This window comes from Lipotes vexillifer, unplaced genomic scaffold, assembly GCF_000442215.2.
Source record: "Lipotes vexillifer unplaced genomic scaffold, Lipotes_vexillifer_v1.1 scaffold848, whole genome shotgun sequence".
NCBI lineage: Eukaryota > Metazoa > Chordata > Mammalia > Artiodactyla > Lipotidae > Lipotes > Lipotes vexillifer.
Genome location: NW_006790234.1, coordinates 475,788 through 496,657, shown reverse-complemented (window position 1 = coordinate 496,657; position 20,870 = coordinate 475,788). Strand labels below are relative to the sequence as shown.

The 20,870-nt window shown below is 48.2% G+C and overlaps 1 protein-coding gene across 1 annotated transcript in view; it reads left to right on the top strand.

The window, feature by feature from the left end:
- Positions 1-4,301: 4,301 nt before the first annotated feature.
- The window catches only part of PIEZO2 (piezo type mechanosensitive ion channel component 2), a 340,562-nt gene continuing 323,993 nt past the window's right edge, over positions 4,302-20,870 (top strand). The window contains exon 1 of the mRNA XM_007463290.1: positions 4,302-4,365. Coding sequence (XP_007463352.1) covers positions 4,302-4,365 — 64 coding nt within the window. The remainder of the gene's footprint in view (positions 4,366-20,870) is intronic.

Below are 20,870 nucleotides of genomic sequence, written 5' to 3'. Positions count from 1 at the left end.
AGCAGGAAGATGACAGGTAAGGACCAGATGTCACAGATGGTGAAGTGTGGGTACATAGGGATTTCTTGCATTTTCGCTGGAGATGACTGGGGGAAACCGTGTGGGGGAGAACCTCTTTGGCACGATGATGTCTCCTACAAATTAGTAGAAGTTGTCCAGGTTTTTGGAATTTGGAGACCTTGAAAATACTTCTGCTGTAAACATCAAACTGACAGCTTAAAAAAAGGGTAACCACAGAATATATTAGCAAAAAGAAGAAAGACTTTCATTCTGCTTCCAAGTTTTTCAAGTAAAAGTGCCAAAAACCACGTGGCTCCTAACTAAAATCACTTCTAGACGAATACTGTGACTTATAAATGAAAACACAGAAACGTATATCTCTGAAAGTATTAAATGAGTACATATGTAAGGAGAACACGTTACCTATGGGAGAGGACGTCCTCAGGTTGGCGAGAGTCATCATGTTCTCTGCAGGCTCGATGGCGTCTATGGATTTTGGCAGATTTCACTGGGAGTGTCAACTGCCAAGTTGACAACTTTTATATTCCTCTGGGAAACACTGTTTGGTAAAGTTGCCAGTTGAGACTGAAAAAGGTTATTAACTCTTTGTTTGCACGTTGAGCACGTTATAGAAAATTAGCATTTGGGACAAGGATGGTGTTTCTGAATGATTTTGTCAATTGGGGTAGCATTAAACCAAGTTCAGAAAAGATAAAGGCTAAACAGGTGAGATGAAACCCACATAAGCCACAAAGTGACATATTCTTTGCAGCTAAAACTCAAACACTTGTGAGAATGTCTATCACTCGACTGTGGGGCAGTTTTTAAACATGTTACTAAGGGCCAGGGCATCTGACTATCAGAACAGCTACCGTATTTCAGCATAACAGCTTCAGAAATGCAGGAACAGTCCTTGTTTTCCAATAATAGCAATGGCAATAGTAATAATAATACTAATAATAGCCACTACTGCTCATTGGATGATGCCTGTGCTCCAGGTTTCTCTGGGTGTTATCTCCATCTGCATAGCGCTCCGTATGAGGTAGCGTGTATTACTTTCTTCAACTTACAGGAGAGGAATCTGTGGCATTAAAGTCTCAATAATGACCCGAGGAAGACATTGATTTCCATGTAGATGCAGAGACACCTGGAGTGACCAATGCTTGATTCATCATGTGTGCAAAAGTTGGGGTCATATGCTTTAGATGCTCATTAAATATCAAAACAATATGTTTATGAGTATTCAATGTAGTTGATTTTCTCCCCAAACCATTTTATACCTCATGCCAGGTTTCAGGCAAGATCATGCTCAGATGGGGGACAAAGGTGGCTGGCCAAGCAGGGCTCCGACCAAGGGGATCCTGTGGGCTGGAAAATCCTCCCAAATCAGCCTGTCTAGATAATAGCTACTGCTTTTCAGATTGGGGAAATTTTAGGGTAAAACAGCCCTTGTAAAGACAATGCCACTGACTATTGCTGTGCAGACCTGTGTAACCCCAGTGTGAAAACACAGCTCCAGAAAGGTGGCTTTGCTTGGGCAATACTAGTTTTGAAAATCAGTGGCCTGTTTCCTGAGTTCTGATGTGTGAATCAGGACAGTAGTTCTCTCCTCCGACTGAGAACCACCTGACAGATTCCCCAAGCTCACAGGCGTGGGGGCCAGGATCAAGTCAGAATCTCTGCACGTGGAGACCAAGCGCTTTGATTTAATGAAAAGATCCCAGCTGCCTGTAACCTGCAGCCAGAGGGAGCACCCCTTCTAGGTACGATGTAGACAACGGAAACCCCTGGAGCCTATGTGTTCATAGACGAAGAAGTGGGATCCAGGTCTTAGAATCTCTAAAAATCAAACAGCCAAATTGGCACACAGAGTGGCAGAAGAAGCAGGAGGTGGATCAGGTAAGATCACGCATCTCCTAGCCAGGCATCTAAGACAGCGATTTTGAAGACATCTAGACAGTTGTTAGTATGGGAAACCTACGAAGAAAATGACAAAATATTTAGAGTAAACTGAGGATTCACGTGGTGACAGTGTTACGTAAAATTCAGGAGGGCTTTTGACCTCTTGATTAGGTCCCAAGAACAAGTTGTACCAGAGAGCGAGAGAGGACAGACAGAGGGACAGAGATGACACCACCTGGGAACATCACAGTGCTAGCCCTGACCCTAGCTTGGAAAATAGGGGCAGACTGACATCAGGCTTCTACAAAACACAAAGCACCTCCTGGCAGTAGTCACTGATTTGCTGATAATTTAAGTTCCTGTTATCTTCTCTTGCCCTAGTGTGGGGCACGTTGTTTGAGGTTCCGATTTCCAGGCTTCTCCAGAGCTCCAGAGCACACAGATGGTCTAAGTTTCTGGGTGTCTTCACAAGATTTGACTGCTTCGTGGCTTCATAAAAAAGTAATGGTTTGCAGTGTATTTGTCATTCTCAGCAAATTTGTGAAGGCACCTGAGCTCAGAACGTAAGCTTACTGTATCTCAAAAAAGGGAGACCTGGTTGATTAACACAGAGAACCAAGGTTTGCATAATTGCCATCAGCAGACTTTTCCATCATGTAAAACCAATTCAAGCCCAGAAGGCTGGTGCGCAGTGGAAGTCAAGTTTTTCCCTCTCTGTCCTCCTGATGGAAATGCCAGTTTTGAACGGTCCTCCCTACGGATCAGATCACCTACTTCAGGTCCCCAGGATTCCCACAGTGCTGAAGCGGGTCTCCCCCACTGCTGGATAATCGAGAGATGAGGGACTCAGACACGCTGTCGTCTCCAAGCTAGAACCAGATCTCTCTAGATCTTACCTAGAGAACGGGAAAAAGGGAGGTTATGAGGAGAGAAGGGAAACAGTATACTCTCTTCCCAGGGGCCATGAAAAGCAACAAACAAATCCGAGGCGAAAACAAGACTTCTTCAAAATATACAGAGCGGGTACGCATCTGACCCCTATGCCCATTCTTGGAAAGACTCAGGATTTCCCAGAGCCCTGTCAGAGCTGACACTTCTCACCAGGTTCTATATGGGCAGGACACTGGTCTGCATTAATTCTGTTTCTATTCTTCTCAATCCGTGCAAGTGGGCACGTGTGGGCCTGGCACACGTGACAGTCCCACAAAATTGTTCTGTTCTCATGTTCCCCGCGCATCATTCCTGAGCCTTAAAGGACTCCCTCGGCTGGGCTGAGCTCAGGGGCGCGCCCTGTGGACAGGATGCTAGGATGGTTCCTTCCGTCTGCAGAAGGACAGAACCCAGCAGTGCTGCGGGTCTGGGGAGCGAGTGCTCCAAGTCGTCCGCTCGGAAGCGCGGGCTCGCCAACACCGGGTTCCGGCGACCCGACCCTGCTCCGGCCTCCAGCCGCCTGGGGGCGGGACTCCGCGCAGCTCCGAGCCGCCCTCCCATTGGCCGGCGCGCACGCCCGTCCGCGAGCGCGGCTTCGAAAGTTTCATTGAAGGTGGAGAAGTGCGCGCCCGCCGGGAGCCCGGGCTGCGCCGCCAGGGCGAGGCTGCGCTACGCGGGGCGGGGGCGCGCTGGCCGCCGGGAGGCGTTCGGTTTTCATTTTATTCGTTTAAGTTGAGGCCGCCGAGGAGCCAGTGGAGCCTGAGCCTCTCGCGCGCTTTCGTCTCGACTTCTTCCCCCACTCGCGTCCCACAGAGGACTCGTCAGCGAGCCCCGCGCTGTCGGGGATGGTTCCTTGCGCCGGGCCGCTCGCGCCCAGCTCTCTCCAGTCCGAAGCCCGGGGGCGCAGAGGCTGAGTCGCGCGCCGCTGGGGGAGCCGCCGCGGGGCCGCTCGGGGCCGGGGCCGCTCCGGGAGCCCAGGCCGAGGGCCGGGCCGGGCCGGCAGCCCAGGCAACTCGCTTCGGAGGAGGCTCGGTGGAGAAGACTGTCTGCCACCCCCGACCGACAACCTAGGAGCCGACAGAAGGACAGCACGCCCTTCTTGCCCCTTTCCTCGCCGCACCGCCTCGCGGGACCCTCCTGAAGTGCCCCGTACCCCGCCCCGCTCCGGCCTCCGCCACCCGCTGCAGAAGCCCCCGGCACCGGATCGGGGAGTCCACCCCGGATGGGCCGGCCGTGCGGGGTCGGGCGCCCGGCGAGTGGGCTTCCTAAGGCCTGCTGAGCGGCGGCCGGGAGAGCGGAGAGGGGCGGCCGGGAGTGGAGAGCGCGCCCTCGGGGCGCACAGCGCGACGGCTCTCGCAGAGGCGATGCCCGGGCGGCTGGGAGCCGCCGGCCGCAGGAGGTCTTAGGCGGGCATGGGCTTGGCAGCCCAGTCCTAGCGACCCTCTGCTCCGACTCGCCGGACGGACGCGATGGCCTCGGAAGTGGTGTGCGGGCTCATCTTCAGGCTGCTGCTCCCCGTCTGCCTGGCAGTAGGTGAGTGTTTTCCGCTCTCCGAGATTCCAGGGTGAGGGGGCGGGCTTCGGGGCAAACCCGGGTCACTGGCTCGAGTGCCCAGGACCCGGTTCGGAGAACCCGCGCCGCAGTCCCGGTGCCACAGCAGGGCACTGGCACTTTCCGCGTCGGAGCGCACGAGCGGGGTCTCCACGAGCGGGGTCTCTCTCAACGGTCCAGCTGCAGAGTCCGGGCGACCGGGCCCGGCCTGTGCTGGAGACTGTTGAATGTAGTTACACGTGGAATTTTTTGTGGAGTGCTGACTTGTGCACAAAGGTTGCGAATTTGGCTGGAAGGCAGTTGTAGACCCCTTCCCAGGATCGTACAAAAGTCCCCCTCCGCCTGTCCCTAGACGCAGGGTGCACGGTGAACCAGACAGTTCCTAGGCCACCTCTCCCCTATCCAATATCCCAGCCATTGTGACGGAAGAAGGGAAGGACTCAGGTCGTTCTAAAAAGAACAGGAGGGCGCCAGGAAGCAGTGCCCCGAAGTTGCTTACTTTCTTTTTCTCTCAAAAAAGCCGCTACAACAAAAGTGCTGGTCGCGGAGGCTGCAGACACCAAAACCCATCCCCCACTCCGGCGCCGTCCAGACAGATCTGTCGCCGGTTAGAGAGTCGCACTGGGACTCCGAGGCTTACGGGAGGGCCAGAAGGGAGCCTCGCCGACTCCCAGGCAAGGATCTCACTATTTCTACGCGGTTGGCAGGGCGTGAAAAGCCACTGGGTGTCAGGGCCAAAGACACGGGCCCGGCGGTGGGCTTGGAGTGAGAGTTGCCGAGTTTCTCCTCTAGTAGACCGCGTCTGCTACACTGAACCCCACTCCTAAGGTGACTGTGGGCGCCTAGCTCTCCCCTGTCCCCACCAGAGCTAGAAAAGAGAACACTTCTTACCAAGTAGCAGTTGCATTTACAAAGAGAGCCTGACCTGTGCAGAAGCTACCTTTTTCCATTTTGCCAGAGGTGGAGGAATCAAGATCACACCTGTGCTAAGTGTTTTCTTTGAGCAGGTAATCGAAAGGGGGCCCTGGAGGGGCTCCTCAGGGTCCCAGCTCCCGGGGGGGATTTTGTAGTCGAGTATTAACACGCAAGACACCTCCGCGGAAAACCGAGAAGGCTTGCGGAGTGGAAACAGCCGGAGGCGAGAGGCCTGGTCCTCGGGCAGGAGGAGGGGCCAGCACGGATGCCACCCTCGGCCTCTTTGCCACTTGAATTTCAGGGCAGGACCGTTTTGCAGGGATCTTTGTCCTTGATCATCGCTCCTGTAGGTGAGGAACGCAGCTCCCACGAAGCTGCTGAGGGCCACTGTCCCCGCCAGTTTGCTTGAGTTTGAAAAGAAAAAAGCCCTTGGGAAAGCGATCTGGGGAAATACGGCGGCTGCTTCACAGGTCGCGTCCTGTCTGGGGGCCCGCTGACGCTGTGCCTGGCTCATTCCCTATTTGCCGAGTGGACGCTGGAGCCAGGGTTAACCAGGGGCTTTCGGTGTGTGGTCGACTCGCGGTTGTCAGTGAGGTGGGGAGTGGCTCCCCCGTCTTGGCGGGGTGACAGCTCCCGGGGACTGTCGGAAGAGTAAGGCGGATGGTTTCCTGCGGCGCACACCTAGCGGAGCGAAAGGACAGCAGGGATTACCCGCTGATGGCCGGGGACCTCGTGCTGAGCTTGGTGCTCGCAGGACCCAGCTCGCTTGCCCCGATGGTTCGCGGCCGCCGGGGTGGGGGCCGTCTCATTCCGACTCATCATGGGGGTCTACACCGCAAAGTCCTTCTGCAGGATTGTTGAGCTCTGCCCTCCCAAGGGCCGGGGCGCGGCACACTCCCAGTTCTGGCGCCAGAGCCGCGAGGCGAGAGCCGGATGCTCCCAGGGGCTCCGGGAGGAGCGGCGACCACGGTCGCATGGTGGGATCCCGCCACCGCCCTTTGCCCCTCCCCCTGGCCTCCTCCCCGCACCCCCGGGCCCCGCGATGTGGTCACCGCCCGAGGAGCGCTGGGGCCCAGCCAGGCTCGCCCGGGGGCGGGATGCGCACGTGCGCCCAGTGGCCCCCCGCCCCGACCTTCCCGGCGGGCGGGTGGCGTCCGGGGACAGAGGAGGGCCACGTCGCCCGCCGCCCTGCACCGCCTTCCCTTCCAGCTCGTTCCTCTGGATTCCCCCCGCCTTCCGGGTTCAGGGAGGCTAACCTGTGTGTGTGAGTGTGTGTGGAAGGGTGCGCGCGGGGTGGGCCGTATCATGTTAGCTCCTGTGGCTCCCCACTCCCCGGAGGAGGAAGGGGAAGGACTTGGACCTCGGGCCTAGCCCCCTGCCTGGATGAGAGCAGAGCTCCTGGCAGGACCAGAGCTCTGACCCCCGACTGACCCCTCACTGGTCGGTGAGGAAAGACAACCCACTTCCGAGGGCTAATGCGCCTTCTAGTCTTTGTACTTGACTTGCAGGACGAAAGGCGGCTGGGTGGGTGTCGCCTTATTCGGGCATGCAATTCTCTTCTATAGGAAGTGGTTGTTTTCAAGGTTATTGGAGGGTTTTCAGGTCCGCCTGCTCCCAAGGTGCTACTAAATCAAATATTCAGGTTTCCCTAATATCCTGGGCATGGAAGAGTGCAGTGATCCGCTTGCCATTAGAATCGATTTTTACGTTTTAGCCGTCTATTTTTATATCTGGCTAAGGCAGCCTTCAAAGCCAAGCATTTGCAGGAGCTCATGCATTTCTCTTTAAAACAACTCCTCCAACATCATTTCAATGGACTGTTGAAACGTTTCTGCACATGGATGCCCTAGTCTCTTCACCTAAGGATGGATGCTAAAAATGAACTGCCATTGTGTTTAATTCGATGTTTGAGTTCTTTCTTTTTCTGTAAAAGAAATTTACAGAGAAATGATAAGTGAAATCAGGCCTCTTTTATGCAGGTTAGGTGGCTCTTAAGTGTTTAAAGCAGAACAAAACTGTAGTATAATATAATAATATGATGTCATATATCACATGATATGATATATATGATATGATATAATATGTCGTTTATCATCCAAAGTGGACATCCAGTGGCAGGTTTTCCTACATCAATAGAGACTGAAAATTTTAAAGATCTCCAGAATTGTCTATGAGTACTTGGGTAGCCACCCTGATTTTTTTTTTTTCTTTAAACCTTATATGACAGGGGCTTCCCTGGTGGCGCAATGGTTGAGAGTCCGCCTGCCAATGCAGGGGACGCGGGTTCGTGCCCCGGTCCGGGAAGACCCCACATGCCGCGGCGCGGCTGGGCCCGTGAGCCATGGCCGCTGAGCCTGCGCGTCCGGAGCCTGTGCTCCGCAACGGGAGAGGCCACAGCAGTGAGAGGCCCATGTACCGCAGAAAAAAAAACAAAAAACCTTATATGACAGAGAACCTAGACAAAACCTTCCATAATATTATGCAATCTTTAATAATTATAATGATATCTGGTCACTGTTGAGCACTTTAGAAATATTTTTACATTTATTTTCTTTTGGTTTGACTCTACTGTCCCACCCAACTTTAAGTATATGGCTTGAGTCCATTCCTGGGTTGGGAACAGGTTGGCATATTTTTATTCACACGCTGCTGACCATTCATTTCATCTTGCCTGCTGTTGCTTGGAGTCTCCTAATGTCTTTCCTGGAAGAGCTGACTTAATGTTATTTTGGGAGGAGGAGAGAGGAGCCTGGCTTGGACAGAACAGATTGGTCCAGGAGGGGAAGAGTCACAAGGCATCGTGAGTTTATGCCTCCCCTAAATGAGGTGACCAGAGCTGAACAGGAGACTGTGTAGATTATGAAAAGAATCAGCCAACCAGCTAGTGCTCTGAGGGCAAGTCACACTTGGATAATATTGCAAATCCACCAAGAATCTCTAAAATTCCCTTTAGAGATAGCTGGATTAAAATGAGCAAAACTTCGGAGTCAGTTTTGGAATATGTACGAGTATCGCTATATCTAAACGTAATTTCCTCTCTATTGTGTAACATATTTACCCCTGTAATGTGTCATTTTGTAATAACACACACACATACTCCAAGAATTACCAATGAGCAGGGCCTAGAGTCTCCCCGGCCTCTGCTGTAGCTGTCAGAGATAGGTCGTCTCAGCTGCTGAAGGATGCATTGGCAGCTTTAACATCACTTTCTTTTCCATCACACCTTCTCAGCCTTGGATAGGTGTATACTATTTATCACTTTCAGAAAGGACAAGAGTGCTAGGGAAAAGGATTGGGAATTTATAGCTTAAATCTAAAATAAAATATTTCGTAAACAGACAGGCAAGATCATTTTGTCACTTGGGCAGTAAAAGCTGGAGCCATGTGTCCACCTCATAGTTTGTCACTGGGTCTGTCCCCCTACAGGCCATGTGTGCCTGCTTATCATTTGGGGAGGAGGGTGCAGTGACTCGGCAATTTAAGAGACCTCCATTCACATCCTGGCTCTGATTGCAGAGTTGGTTTGGCTTGTTTGTTTCTCTTCCTGCACATTGGAGATATTAATAATACCTCCTTCCTGCACACCTTGGGTAATGCCTGACACACCGCAGGTACTCTTAAAGGGAGGGATTATGACTGCTTTTGTGAGTATAGTGGCAGGAAGGTTTGAGGAAAGTCTGTATAGAAGTTAACAGACTAGCAGGTGGTGACATGAGTCATAAGGAGCCTGAGTTAAGTAGATGGGATTCGTATGAAAGCAGTTTAGTACTGAAATCTAGAGCTGAATTATGCGATTGAAAGTTGGTTTGTGTGTGGCAGGAGGATTTTTAATGATCAGGATTTTTCTCGACATTTTATTCAATATTCTATGTATCTGTATTGCATTCTAATTAAATAATAGATTCTCCCTAGAACTATACTGACAATGTTTACTTTTGTCTTCCTGACACTATGCCATCATTTTCATAGTCTTTAATATGATCTTATTTTTCAATTTCTCTGTGTTTATTACATGGATATTTCCCTTTCAGATCCTATGCTACTACCAGTTAATTGTTTATAACGTTGCATAGTTACAGTATAATATTATAATTTTTTCCATAAATGTCCAGGAGAACTTAGAATAATGTAAGTGTAGCTGCATATTTAAGAGCGCTTGATTGAAGAATCATATGATGTATAGAATGTAAAACATTAAATTTTGTAAGATTTGTAGATTTACACAGTTGTTTTGAGGACATGCAGTCAGATCAACAAAATAAAGCCAATATCTGATTGAATGGAGGCTAAACACAAGGTTGAATTGGAAAACACTGAAACAATATTTGGCTGTAAGAGATAAACCTAGAGGAAGCTTATCGCATTCACTAGCCCCTCACTTGGCCTCTTAGACCCATTAGGACATGGCAGGATCAAGAAAATGAGGAGACCACACACTAAATATCTGTTCAGAGAGCACATCAGACACAGTTTGTAGCAATTTCATAATTTTTGAACTGTCCATTAACTAGCCAATGGGAATTCAAGAGTACAAATTTGCATTTTTCCTATTTATTGATAGATTAAAAAACTATACATACTCTCAATTTAAAAATGTTTTTCCAGGCTCCTGCAGAACATACAATTTTGGTTTGCTTCTTTTCCTCATATGGAATGGTGATGTCTCCTGATTCATAACCTGCTATTTTTGAATTCTTCTTTTCAGCTTTACTGGTAGACACACGTTAGCATTAAACTAGGATATTATGGGGGAATATTTCAACTTTTTTCTATGTGAATTTCAAACTTTCCACACATTTCATAACAAAGAATGGACTGGGTGTATCCGTGTGGTTAGTTCTGTGGCAATTTCACCTGTCACCAGGGGGGGTGAAGGTTTTGCTGAGACTTTCAGTGCTGTCTTAGGGAGTTATTTTCTCTATGACCCAAACTCAGAAGATTCTCCCCTGGGCACTTTTTCCCTCTCTGAACTACCCCCCCGCCCCCTAAACTTGACTCCATCAATGTCAGGCATCCTGTCCTCACCCTGAGCCACCTCCCGTGTGCTCAGAGCAAGCTTTCCTTCTACTCCTGAACCTGCACATTTCTGATGAGACGGTTGGTACCACTGCCTGCAGGTTGGTACCACTGTTCAGAGCACGCACCATGTTCATAGATGTCCCCTAGGTTTGTCTTTGCTCTTTCGCCTTGGCTGGCAGAAGTGTTGCCTGGGTTCACATCCTGTGTGTCCTACAGTCTTGGAGGGGCCTCAGGCTTCCATCTTGGACTCTTGGCCTCTGTCCATCCTACCTGTCTGCTGAGCCATGTGCCTTCCCCAGCTTGAAGCCCCTTCCAGAATCTACTCTGCGGTGAGGAGAACGTGGCCCTTTTCTTCTGCCCATCACATCCCAGCCTCCCCGCAGCAAATCTGGGGGAGCCATGTGGCCGCACCCACCTCCACCACGGGGCGTAGCCTCGGCCAGGCAAATGTGCAATCCTGGCCTGGGAGTGAGATGATTCTTTTCTTTGGGTGACAGATGGCCCTTTCAGCCCGTTCTAAGCAAAGACGAGTCCCCTTTTCAGTATATGTTCTCAGGGTAATGAAGCTGAGGTGAGACGAACTTTATTTCCCTCACGTGACAGTCGGGTTGCAATGCGCATGCTCACTGCGCTCTGGGAGGTGGTCCAACGGGGCCGTCACAGCTCTGCTGTCCCGCCGGAGTTGCATCCATCCCTGTGGCTCAAGTTCGCCGTTCCCACGTCCACGTCCAGCTGGAGGATGAACGGAGGACACACAGAGGGACCCCCTTCCTCACCATCCCAGGACACAACCTGGAGGTCACATGACTTGCTCCTACTCACATCCCATTAGCCTGACTTGGATAATGTCGTTTACCTACCTGACTGCAAGGGAGGCTGGGAATGTCACCTTCATTTCGGCTGGTCGTGGGCTTCTGCTGCAGTGATGAGAATAGAGAAGGGATATTCGTGTACAAATCTCTGTCTGTGCCTCCTGTAGGTGAGGGTGACTTATGTGCCTTGCAGACACCTCTGATTTTTCTACCCCACCATCTGCCATTGGCTTCTAGACCCAGGACCAGACTCAAGTCCCAGCAGCTCCCGAATGTGGGGTGCAGAATGTGAGTCTGGAGGAGGTGCACTACCTTCCAGAGAGCTGCCGGAGTTTCCCAATTTATACCGACAGATCTGAGGACTGTGTAGGAATGGGTGCTGGGGGTGTGGGATGGTGTGGAAGAAGCATGAAGCTGGCTCTGGTCGACCTTATTGTTGTGGAGCCACCAAGCAGCGGTTGTGGATTCTGGACGTGAGGAAAGCCGCAGGCTCAGCTCACCACGGAGCAGCCCACCCTGAGGAGGGACCCCTGTGCTGCCAGCTATGCCTTCTTCTCACTTTTCCCACCACATTTCCTTGAGCCACAGGTCTCTTCATTTAAAGTGTAAATATCTGTGGAAAAATAAGAGGACAATTTCTCATCCTTGTGTCTGTGTAAGTTGGTTCAAATAGCTTGCTTCCCTCCTATTGCTTAGTTGGGGCAGGATGGGCAACCTAGATGAATGAGGGGAGCAGTGTGGGATGGTGGATGTAGAGAAGGTCTGGATGCCAGGGGTATCTTAAGAGGCCAGACTACCACTGGGCGTTTAGGGGTTTACTAAGAAGAGTTCTGCTACCAAAAGTAGCACATCTTTCCTAGGGCTAGCTCCTTACACAGGAAACAGAACACAAACATTCTTTCTCTTCCTCCTTCTTTTGTTTGTAGTGTATGGTTTCTGACACCCAAGGGGAAATATGCCTCAGCTCTAATGCCTGGTTGTTTAGATCCCCATCTTGGCCTGTCCTACTAGCTGTGTGATGTTAATCAAGGTGCTTAACCTCTCTGTTCTTCAGTGGTTTCACTTGTAAAACGAGTTGTTAGTAATGGTACCTAGCTCAGAGGGCTGCTGATGGTGCTTGGAAAGCCCTTGGTGCAGTGCCTAGCCTGTGGTAAATACTTAATAAAACTTAGGTCTCCTTATGAGTTGAAAACTCAGAATTTAGGCATTATTATTAGTCTGAGGTGAGTCTGAGGACCTGCTCCTTTGGGGCAAGGTAGTTTCCACAGGCAGATAATTTGCAGTTACAATAGCTTCCAAGGAAGCTTCAGAACAAGACCTGATTTGAAGACAGTCTGTGTGCCCCCCCAACCCCCCTAGTCGGACAGGCAGGGAGGCCTCTGTGCTACTGCTCGTTGTTACCTTTGAAACCATGGGACGTCTGCTCATCTTTAATTCTCCTTCCTAGGCAGGCTGAATTGCTTCCTCTGTGTTCACCCGGCACTTTGCTTCATATAATCATGGACTTTTAAATTTTTTTTATTGAGGTATAGTTGATTTACAATATTGTGCCAATCTCTGCTGTACAGCAGAGTGACTCAGTTTTACACATATATACATTCTTTTTTTAAAATATTCTTTTCCATTATGGTTTATCCCAGGAGATTGGATATGGTTCCTCGTGCTATACAGTAGGACCTTGTTGTTTATCCATCCTAAATGTAATAGTTGCATCTGCCAACCCCAAATTCCCAGTCCATCCCTTTCCCTCCCCCTCCCCCTTGGCAACCACAAGTCTGATCTCTGTGTCTGAACCACAGAGTTTTGTACTAAGTTATGTGATCCCACTCTTTCTTTCCACTTGCCTGCAAGTTCAGGGACCCCATGTGATCCTTTGTCACATCCCCAGCACTAAACTTACTACATAACACACAGTAGGTAGTAAATAGATATTTTTAGGGTTTTTTTAAACTGTAAAAATTGTATCCTATCATTATCGTTCAGCTGTCCAGGCAGGGCTGTGACCCACAGTGAACACCGAAGTAATACTGCCAACTGATTGGTTAATGAAATCAAGGGCTAAATTTTTTTCCCTTGAATATTTCAGAAGTCTGAAAAAAGAGTTAAGCCTAGCATCTTATAGCTTTGGGTTTTTACATCTTTGAAAATAAAATTCATGACAGTCTAATTTGAATGCTCTGCAACTTCCCTAAATGTGAATTTTCTCAGTAGGACAATTAATACCTTTTACTTGCTTTGCAGTGAATAGAGAAAGAAAAACCTGCCTGACGGTGGTAAAGCTTGGCTGGAGCATCATCGTTGAAATGCATATTATTTTTTAAAATGTTTTTAGCTCTCCCTGAACCACACAAATCGATCTGTTTTCTGTTGCGGTTCAATTCCCGGAGTCAGCAGTTTTGGTCACAGGTGCAGAAAAGGAGGAAGGATGGAGGACCTTAGCAACTGAGAAGCTGGAGCAGAGCACCATGGAAACGGGTTATAGATCCACGCAGACCCTAGTCCTTCCTCCTCCTGCTGTCCTGGGACTGTGCCCGCCTGCTGGCAGGTGCTGCTCTGGCGTCTTGGCGAGAACACGTCCCCTGCTTGGGTTCCAGGCAGCACGTATTTTCTGAGGCACCCTGGTCTGAAGGTCCAAAGACCAAGTCTCCATCCTGTTAATAGCGAGCTATGGGACTTTGCCAATTCATGGAAACGCTCTGTTCCTCAATTACACTATCTAGAAAATGAGGTGTTAGAGGCTAAGGAATATTTTCCTGATTCTCCAGTAATATTTCTGCACATACTTTCCTTCAATATTAGAAGGGATGACTAGAAAGCAGTACTTTTTAGCCAACACACCAGAATTCTTTCATCTAAATTGTTCTGGTTTCTTAATAACCATCAGACTTAACGTATTTCACACTCGATCTGTAAGAATTGTTAGGAATTGCTAAGGAAAATAATTTTCTATCATGCTAGGTATTCGATGGAGCATTTTTTAGAACAGTTGGTTATGAAGGAGACACACTCAAGCTGAGGTTTTGCAATCCTCATTTTTTGGTGGTTTTCCCTCACTTGCTGCCAGCACAGTATCACATAGAGCACACACCCTCTGTGATGGTAACAGCGAGAACTCCAAACTGTGTGGTCAAGTGTGCTTTAGAATCGGCTGTGTGTGGCTTTGCAGAAATAAAAGAATTTTACCACCTGCAGTTTATGATCAGACACGCCTATAGAGAAAATCAAACCACATAGAGTTACCAACTGAAGTGAAATGAAATTGTCAGGGCGTAGAACTGTATAGACAAGATTTGAATCAGAGAAAGATATTTTGAGTAAAATACTGAATTTTATCACAAAGCATAACGTTTCAGTGACCTCACAGACCTTCTGAGATCTTAGCTGGGCAGTTCTGTTACCCAGAAAAGGAAATGGGAGGTGGCACAAAAATCTCAGGTGTGTGTAGGACAGGTGAGAGTCACAGGTGCTTCTTGCCCTTCAGAGCCTCCCCCTTCCTATTCCTTCCCCTCCTTCCCTCCTCCTCCTACTTGACTCTTGGCCTTGGGGCCTGAACTCAGAGTGGCCGGTGAGCAGTGAAGCATCCTCAGGTAGAGCCAGACCCCCTAACCCTGTTCCCGACAGAGCAGCTGCAGCTCAGGCCTGGGCCGGACCATTTTCAGTCCGGGAAGAGAAGATTAAAGGTCAGATGACAAGGCTTGGGGGAGAGGGATTGCCATAAAATGGGGTTTATTTCTGGAGAGCCAGCGTTTTCCAGAAGCCTCCGGCTCCCTAAAACTTCTCATTAACAACCACAAACCCCTTCAGCAGTAATTTTCGAAGCGTCATCACTTTTGCTGTTGCATCCCTTTGGAGTCACAGTGCATCTCTGACCTGTGGTGGCAGGGTTGGCCTGACAACCCTCACCTCCTGCACTGGGCTCAGCTTATAATTACTCTGGGCTATTTTCAAACCTGAAAACCACCCCCAACAATTTCCCACCATTGAGGTTATTAAAAGGGATGTGGCAGCGGCCCCAAACACATTTCTTAAATTGGGTACCTAAGTACTTTGAGCAGTTATCTTTAGAATAAGGGTATATCTTCCCAAAGTTACTACCTCTAAGGGAACAAATCTCAGATGTTACCTTATCCTTGGGACAGTGATCGGTTACCTATTCCAATATGTCTAGACTCAGGTTTATCTGTTACATCTAGTCCTGGAGAGTGTATTTTAAATGTTCTGCTGATCTTCCAGAGGGAAAAGATGCTAGTCAGACAAACTCTGTTTAGAATAACTTTGCAACATAATCATATTTTATACATTTGAATATGTATATAATGCATCTTCTTTAAAAAAAGATATTTGAAGTGTGGTTTTAATGGTCCATTGGTGACTGTGTTTCTTCCAATCACTCTTTAAAATATTCATCTGATTTTGGCCAACTTTTCTTGCCCCTACCCTGTTATCCATTTCCCAGACTCACTAGAACTCGCAGTGATCCAGGTCTGTCCACGTGCCCAGGCCTTTCTATCTGAAGGCAGCACTGGCTCTGGTTTACCCCAGTGTCAAAGGAAGCTCATGTCTGGTTTTCTGTGGATTTGTGTCTTGTGATCACTTCTGACATGCTTGCTTTCTAGGTTTCTTTATTGGCTGTTGCCCAAAAGGAGTTTGACAATGTTTACAAGTCTTATCTTGAAGTTCTCTAAATATCAACATTTACATTTTCCCACCTGTGAATTCCTGGTTCAGCTATCGGCACTTCGTCCATCTCAATTTTCAGTAAAAACATAAGATGTTCTTTTGTTACCTAATTTCTTCTTTCTACTTAAAAATTAAGCAACACAGGAGGCAAACATAAGAGAGAGATTTTCAGGTTATCTGTGCGGTCTGCAGCTTGGAGCTGTCTGGTCACTGGTTTTCGTTCTCCCACCCTCACTAGATCCCTCTGTACCCACTGCGGGTGGTGTGAGGGCCTCAACCCCTTGGGTTCTTGTTTCCAGGCTGACAACAAGCTACTAGGTGTTCATTCAGGGTCCTTGTGGTTTATTCACTCATTCTCAGTGTGTACTTCAGTGTGGTTGCTTTGTAAACACACCCACCATTTAGCATCACTGTTCTTGTGTCTTCTTGGTATTTGTTCGACGATGAACATACGTTTGCTTCCTTTTCAACGTTTCTCTCTAGAGGGCATCACAGGTACCCATCTGACAGGTGGCTCTGTAAATATAAAGAGTGGCTGTCTCTCGCCAGGTGGAGGTTCAAACTTCATAGACTCTCAGATGTGAGGTACCCCAGACGTAGCTCAGCACCCGCCCCACCCACTGTTACCCAACCAAACATGGGTCTGCTTGCCCCACATGCAGCAAAGCTGATCCGCTGACACAGCTGTGGTGAAGGAAAGTATAGTGTTTATTGCACGTGCCGAGCAAGGAGAACGGGCAGCTCGGGCCTAAAAGGTCTGAAATCCCCCCCCCCCCACATGGCTTTCAGGGAAGGGAGTTTAAAAGCACCGTTAAGGGTGAGGGTCACAGGGTGTGTGATCAGCTCGTGGACCTTCTTCTGATTGGTTGGTTGTGAGGTAACGGGGTGATGTTTCGGGAATCTCAACCTTCTGGTTCCAACCAGTCTGGGGTCTGCATGCTTGTGGTCAGCGTGTAGTCACCATCCTCCACCTGGTGGGGGTCTTAGTTTCTACAGAACATCTTAAAGATATGCATCAGGTTATAACAACCTATATCCCTTCAGGAGGAACTAGGATAATAAGGTGACTTTATTCTCCTAATAATGAACTGCTTGAGCCTGCTCTTTGGAACTTGGGAAACACCAAACAAGAAGTAGGGGACGTTGAGGGGCTGGTACCCAGGAAGAACCCTGCAGGGTTCTGTTTCAGTTTCAGTCCCCCCTTTTCTTTGATTCTCCTCAAACCTTAGGGGAACAGGGATGGGACATAAAGGGAATGAGGTTTTGGACAGATTCATCACACAGTCGTCAGGGGATTCAGTTTTAGGGGGACTCGTTTTCACTCCCCCTCATCTTCCGTCAGTAATAACCAAGTCCCCACCTCCTCTCCTTTCTGGAACTAAGACGTTGAAAACCCCCCCCCCCCCACATGGCTTTCAGGGAAGGGAGTTTAAAAGCACCGTTAAGGGTGAGGGTCACAGGGTGTGTGATCAGCTCGTGGACCTTCTTCTGATTGGTTGGTTGTGAGGTAACGGGGTGATGTTTCGGGAATCTCAACCTTCTGGTTCCAACCAGTCTGGGGTCTGCATGCTTGTGGTCAGCGTGTAGTCACCATCCTCCACCTGGTGGGGGTCTTAGTTTCTACAGAACATCTTAAAGATATGCATCAGGTTATAACAACCTATATCCCTTCAGGAGGAACTAGGATAATAAGGTGACTTTATTCTCCTAATAATGAACTGCTTGAGCCTGCTCTTTGGAACTTGGGAAACACCAAACAAGAAGTAGGGGACGTTGAGGGGCTGGTACCCAGGAAGAACCCTGCAGGGTTCTGTTTCAGTTTCAGTCCCCCCTTTTCTTTGATTCTCCTCAAACCTTAGGGGAACAGGGATGGGACATAAAGGGAATGAGGTTTTGGACAGATTCATCACACAGTCGTCAGGGGATTCAGTTTTAGGGGGACTCGTTTTCACTCCCCCTCATCTTCCGTCAGTAATAACCAAGTCCCCACCTCCTCTCCTTCCTCCAGCTTCCAGAACTTTTCCAGGGACATGGGCTTCTAGTCATAGGGCCGGGTCCAGCCTTTGCTGACCTCATTTGTCACTGGTGGTCCAGTGGTTAGTACTTGGTGCTTTCACTGCCGACGACTCGGGTTCAATCCCTGTTCGGGAAATTAAGATCCTGCAAGCTGTGAGGTGTGGCCAAAAAAAAAGATACAAGTTTCAAGGTGGGTGGCTTCTCTGAGCCTCCATTTCCCCATCTGAAAAATGGCAGAACTCACATCTATCTCAAAACGACAGAAAGAAGTAAATGAAATGATGTCAGCCAGGCCCCTGGCTGCTCCAGGCTGACAAATTGAGGGCCAACCCACTGCCCTGTCGCTTTTCCTTTCTCTCCCACGTGTCTGGGCCTCTCCCCACCGCCTGCCCTCTGAGCACTGTGCCCTGACATTGTCTTGGCTGCTCTGACTCAGAGCCTTGAGGATTGGAATGCCTCCCGGGGTACCTGGTATGAACTGGGCAAAAACCTGTTACCAAAAAGAGGGTGATTCTGAGGGTGGGGATTCAGTGACTGATGAGGATAAAATACACCAGTTCTGTTTCCAGCCAGGGTGCTAAAGTACGTTTTCTGAGGAGCTCGTGGTGTTCTAAATTCAGTTATAATTCTTTAAAGTGATCTCTTAGTAAAATACACAAAGTGTAGGAAGGAGGGTGGATTTGTCTTCAACAGCGGTCTGTGTGGACAAAGGTTACTGAGCAGTGAACTGTCTCAGGTTTGCTCTGTGGTGATATAGGTGGTAAACTTATTTTCATTCTTATTAGATATCAGAGCTCTACAGCTAACTGTATTTCTTGGTTGATTTTTTTTTCTTATTGTTATTTCAGACACAGAACTTAATGATAATAAAATGTCTTATATTTTAAGTTGTGGAAATCTTAACTTTCCTACCAAATTGTGATTCTTGCAATATTTGAATTCTGTGAACATTTTCCCAGTTTGAGATTTAATTGATAACAACCAGATAATTTCATAAGAAACGAGGTGGAGTTGAATGATCTCCTTTGCCCTTAGGACGTGGTGGAAGTTGAGTATGTTAGGTGTCAAACTCGGCTCCAAAGCGCAGGTTTTGAGGATTCTTTGAGGATGGCTTACTTAGTTGGATAGATATAATAATTATGGTTTCTTGATTTGAACATTTTTTAAGAATGAAGTAAGGATGAATGATTTTCTGCTAGTTGTTAAGTGAGCCAAATAGTGAGAATTCAAAAGTGGTACAAGAGGCTATCCTATTTTGTGCAATGAAAAAAAATTCCAAAAGATGATACAAATGTGAGTCTCTGTGCTTATCTGTAATATAAAAATTAATAATTCTGTAATAAGTGGAAAGACATTAAGCAGAGTAAATAAATACTTTTCAGTGTTTAATTATTTAATCTGATGTTCTGAGGATATTCAAAATTCCTTGAGGGTGTTGAGAAAATTTTCATGTAATCATGCCAAAATTCCTGCTCAGAAGAGCGTTTTCAATTATGGGTCATGTAAATTTCTAGTACCTTGGGCAGTGGGCTGTGCTATTTTAGCCCGACTCCTGATACAGTTAGAATGAGTTTATGATCATGAGTTATACGAAGTTCTGATTTAATTGCCCCGAGGTTTGAAGCTACCTTTGCAGTTCCACTAGTGTCTTATACAACATATTATGAATTCCACGGCGGAACTTGCAGGCATATTACAAATGTAGGATCCTACTAATTTCCAGGAAGGCATGTTAAGGGGTCATAAGCATCAGAGATCTCCTGTGATGTAGCAAAATCAATGGAAAACTTCCCAAGGGTAGAGTTTGTTCTGAATTTGTTTATTAACATTGGTATATGTGATGGTTATCTACCTGATGTTGGCCAGTTTCCCAACGTGGGAAAGTCACGAGCAAATAAACAAAGTAGAGCTTTGGATGTTTTGTCAGTGTGGAAAACAGCGATTTGTTAATTTAGACCTGATGCCTTCATTATAGTAAGTGATTGACACAACCAGGAAACTCAGAACACCCTTGCAGAAATCATCCATTTCTATCTCGTCATGGCCATTTCTCTGGATGGTTCCACGGGGCGTAAGCCAAGGCAGACCTTGATTCTGCTTTAAAAAGTAAGTGATTCACCTGTGCTTTTCTCACTGGCCTTCACAGTTTTTCTAGGTTTTCCTCCTTACTGTCAAGTTCATACTGTGCCATGGCAAGTCCCTAGACAGAGTTAAGCAGTCACCATGTAAAGGCTGCTGAGCATCTGCTTTGGAGCTGACCTTGTCTGATCCCAGCTGTGCAGCCTGGATTCTGGGTGACGCTGAGGTGCCCTCTGCACCTCATTTCTCCCGTACGCAAAACGCGGTGATTAGAGGACCCATCTAATTGGCCTGCTAAGAGGATTACAATATGTCTGGCATATTTTAAACCTAAATAGGTAAAATATCTAGAATTTATTTTATATCTTTTCTGTGAAAAACTTGAAGTACCTGAAATATGGAAAATTCTCCAGAATAGTTGATTTATTCAATTTTTAATAAAATGTAATAAATGACTGCTTTGTGCCCCTGGCTGGGCTGGTGACCCAGGATGCAGAAGAAGCAAGTAGGACCCCTGGTCCCCCATCCCAGGCACCCTGCACACTCTCTGCTCCTTGTTCTTACAGCTCCCCAAAGTACGTGTTGAATCTTATTTTATGGAGGAAAATGCTTCCCATGCCTCTGGACAGTCCCTTCCCCATATGCCGGCCACACTGATCTCTTTAACACTTAGATCAGATGTCACTCCTCTGCTTCAAACCTCCAGCACTTTCTTGCTTAGAAAACAAACGCTAAATCCCTAATGCAGCCAGTGGAGCTGTGGCCCCTGCATCTCTGACTGCACTGGGATTATTTTATTTCTCGATGCAGCTGTTTTTGCTATCAGGCCTCTGCCCTAGCTGTTTGCTCCAAGGCACAGCCTTCCCCCAGGGTCCAGCCTAAATGTCACCCATCAGGTGACACCTAGACACCCCCCCACACTCACTGCCACGTCACACCTCCTCATGGTCTCCCCGGTACTTGGTG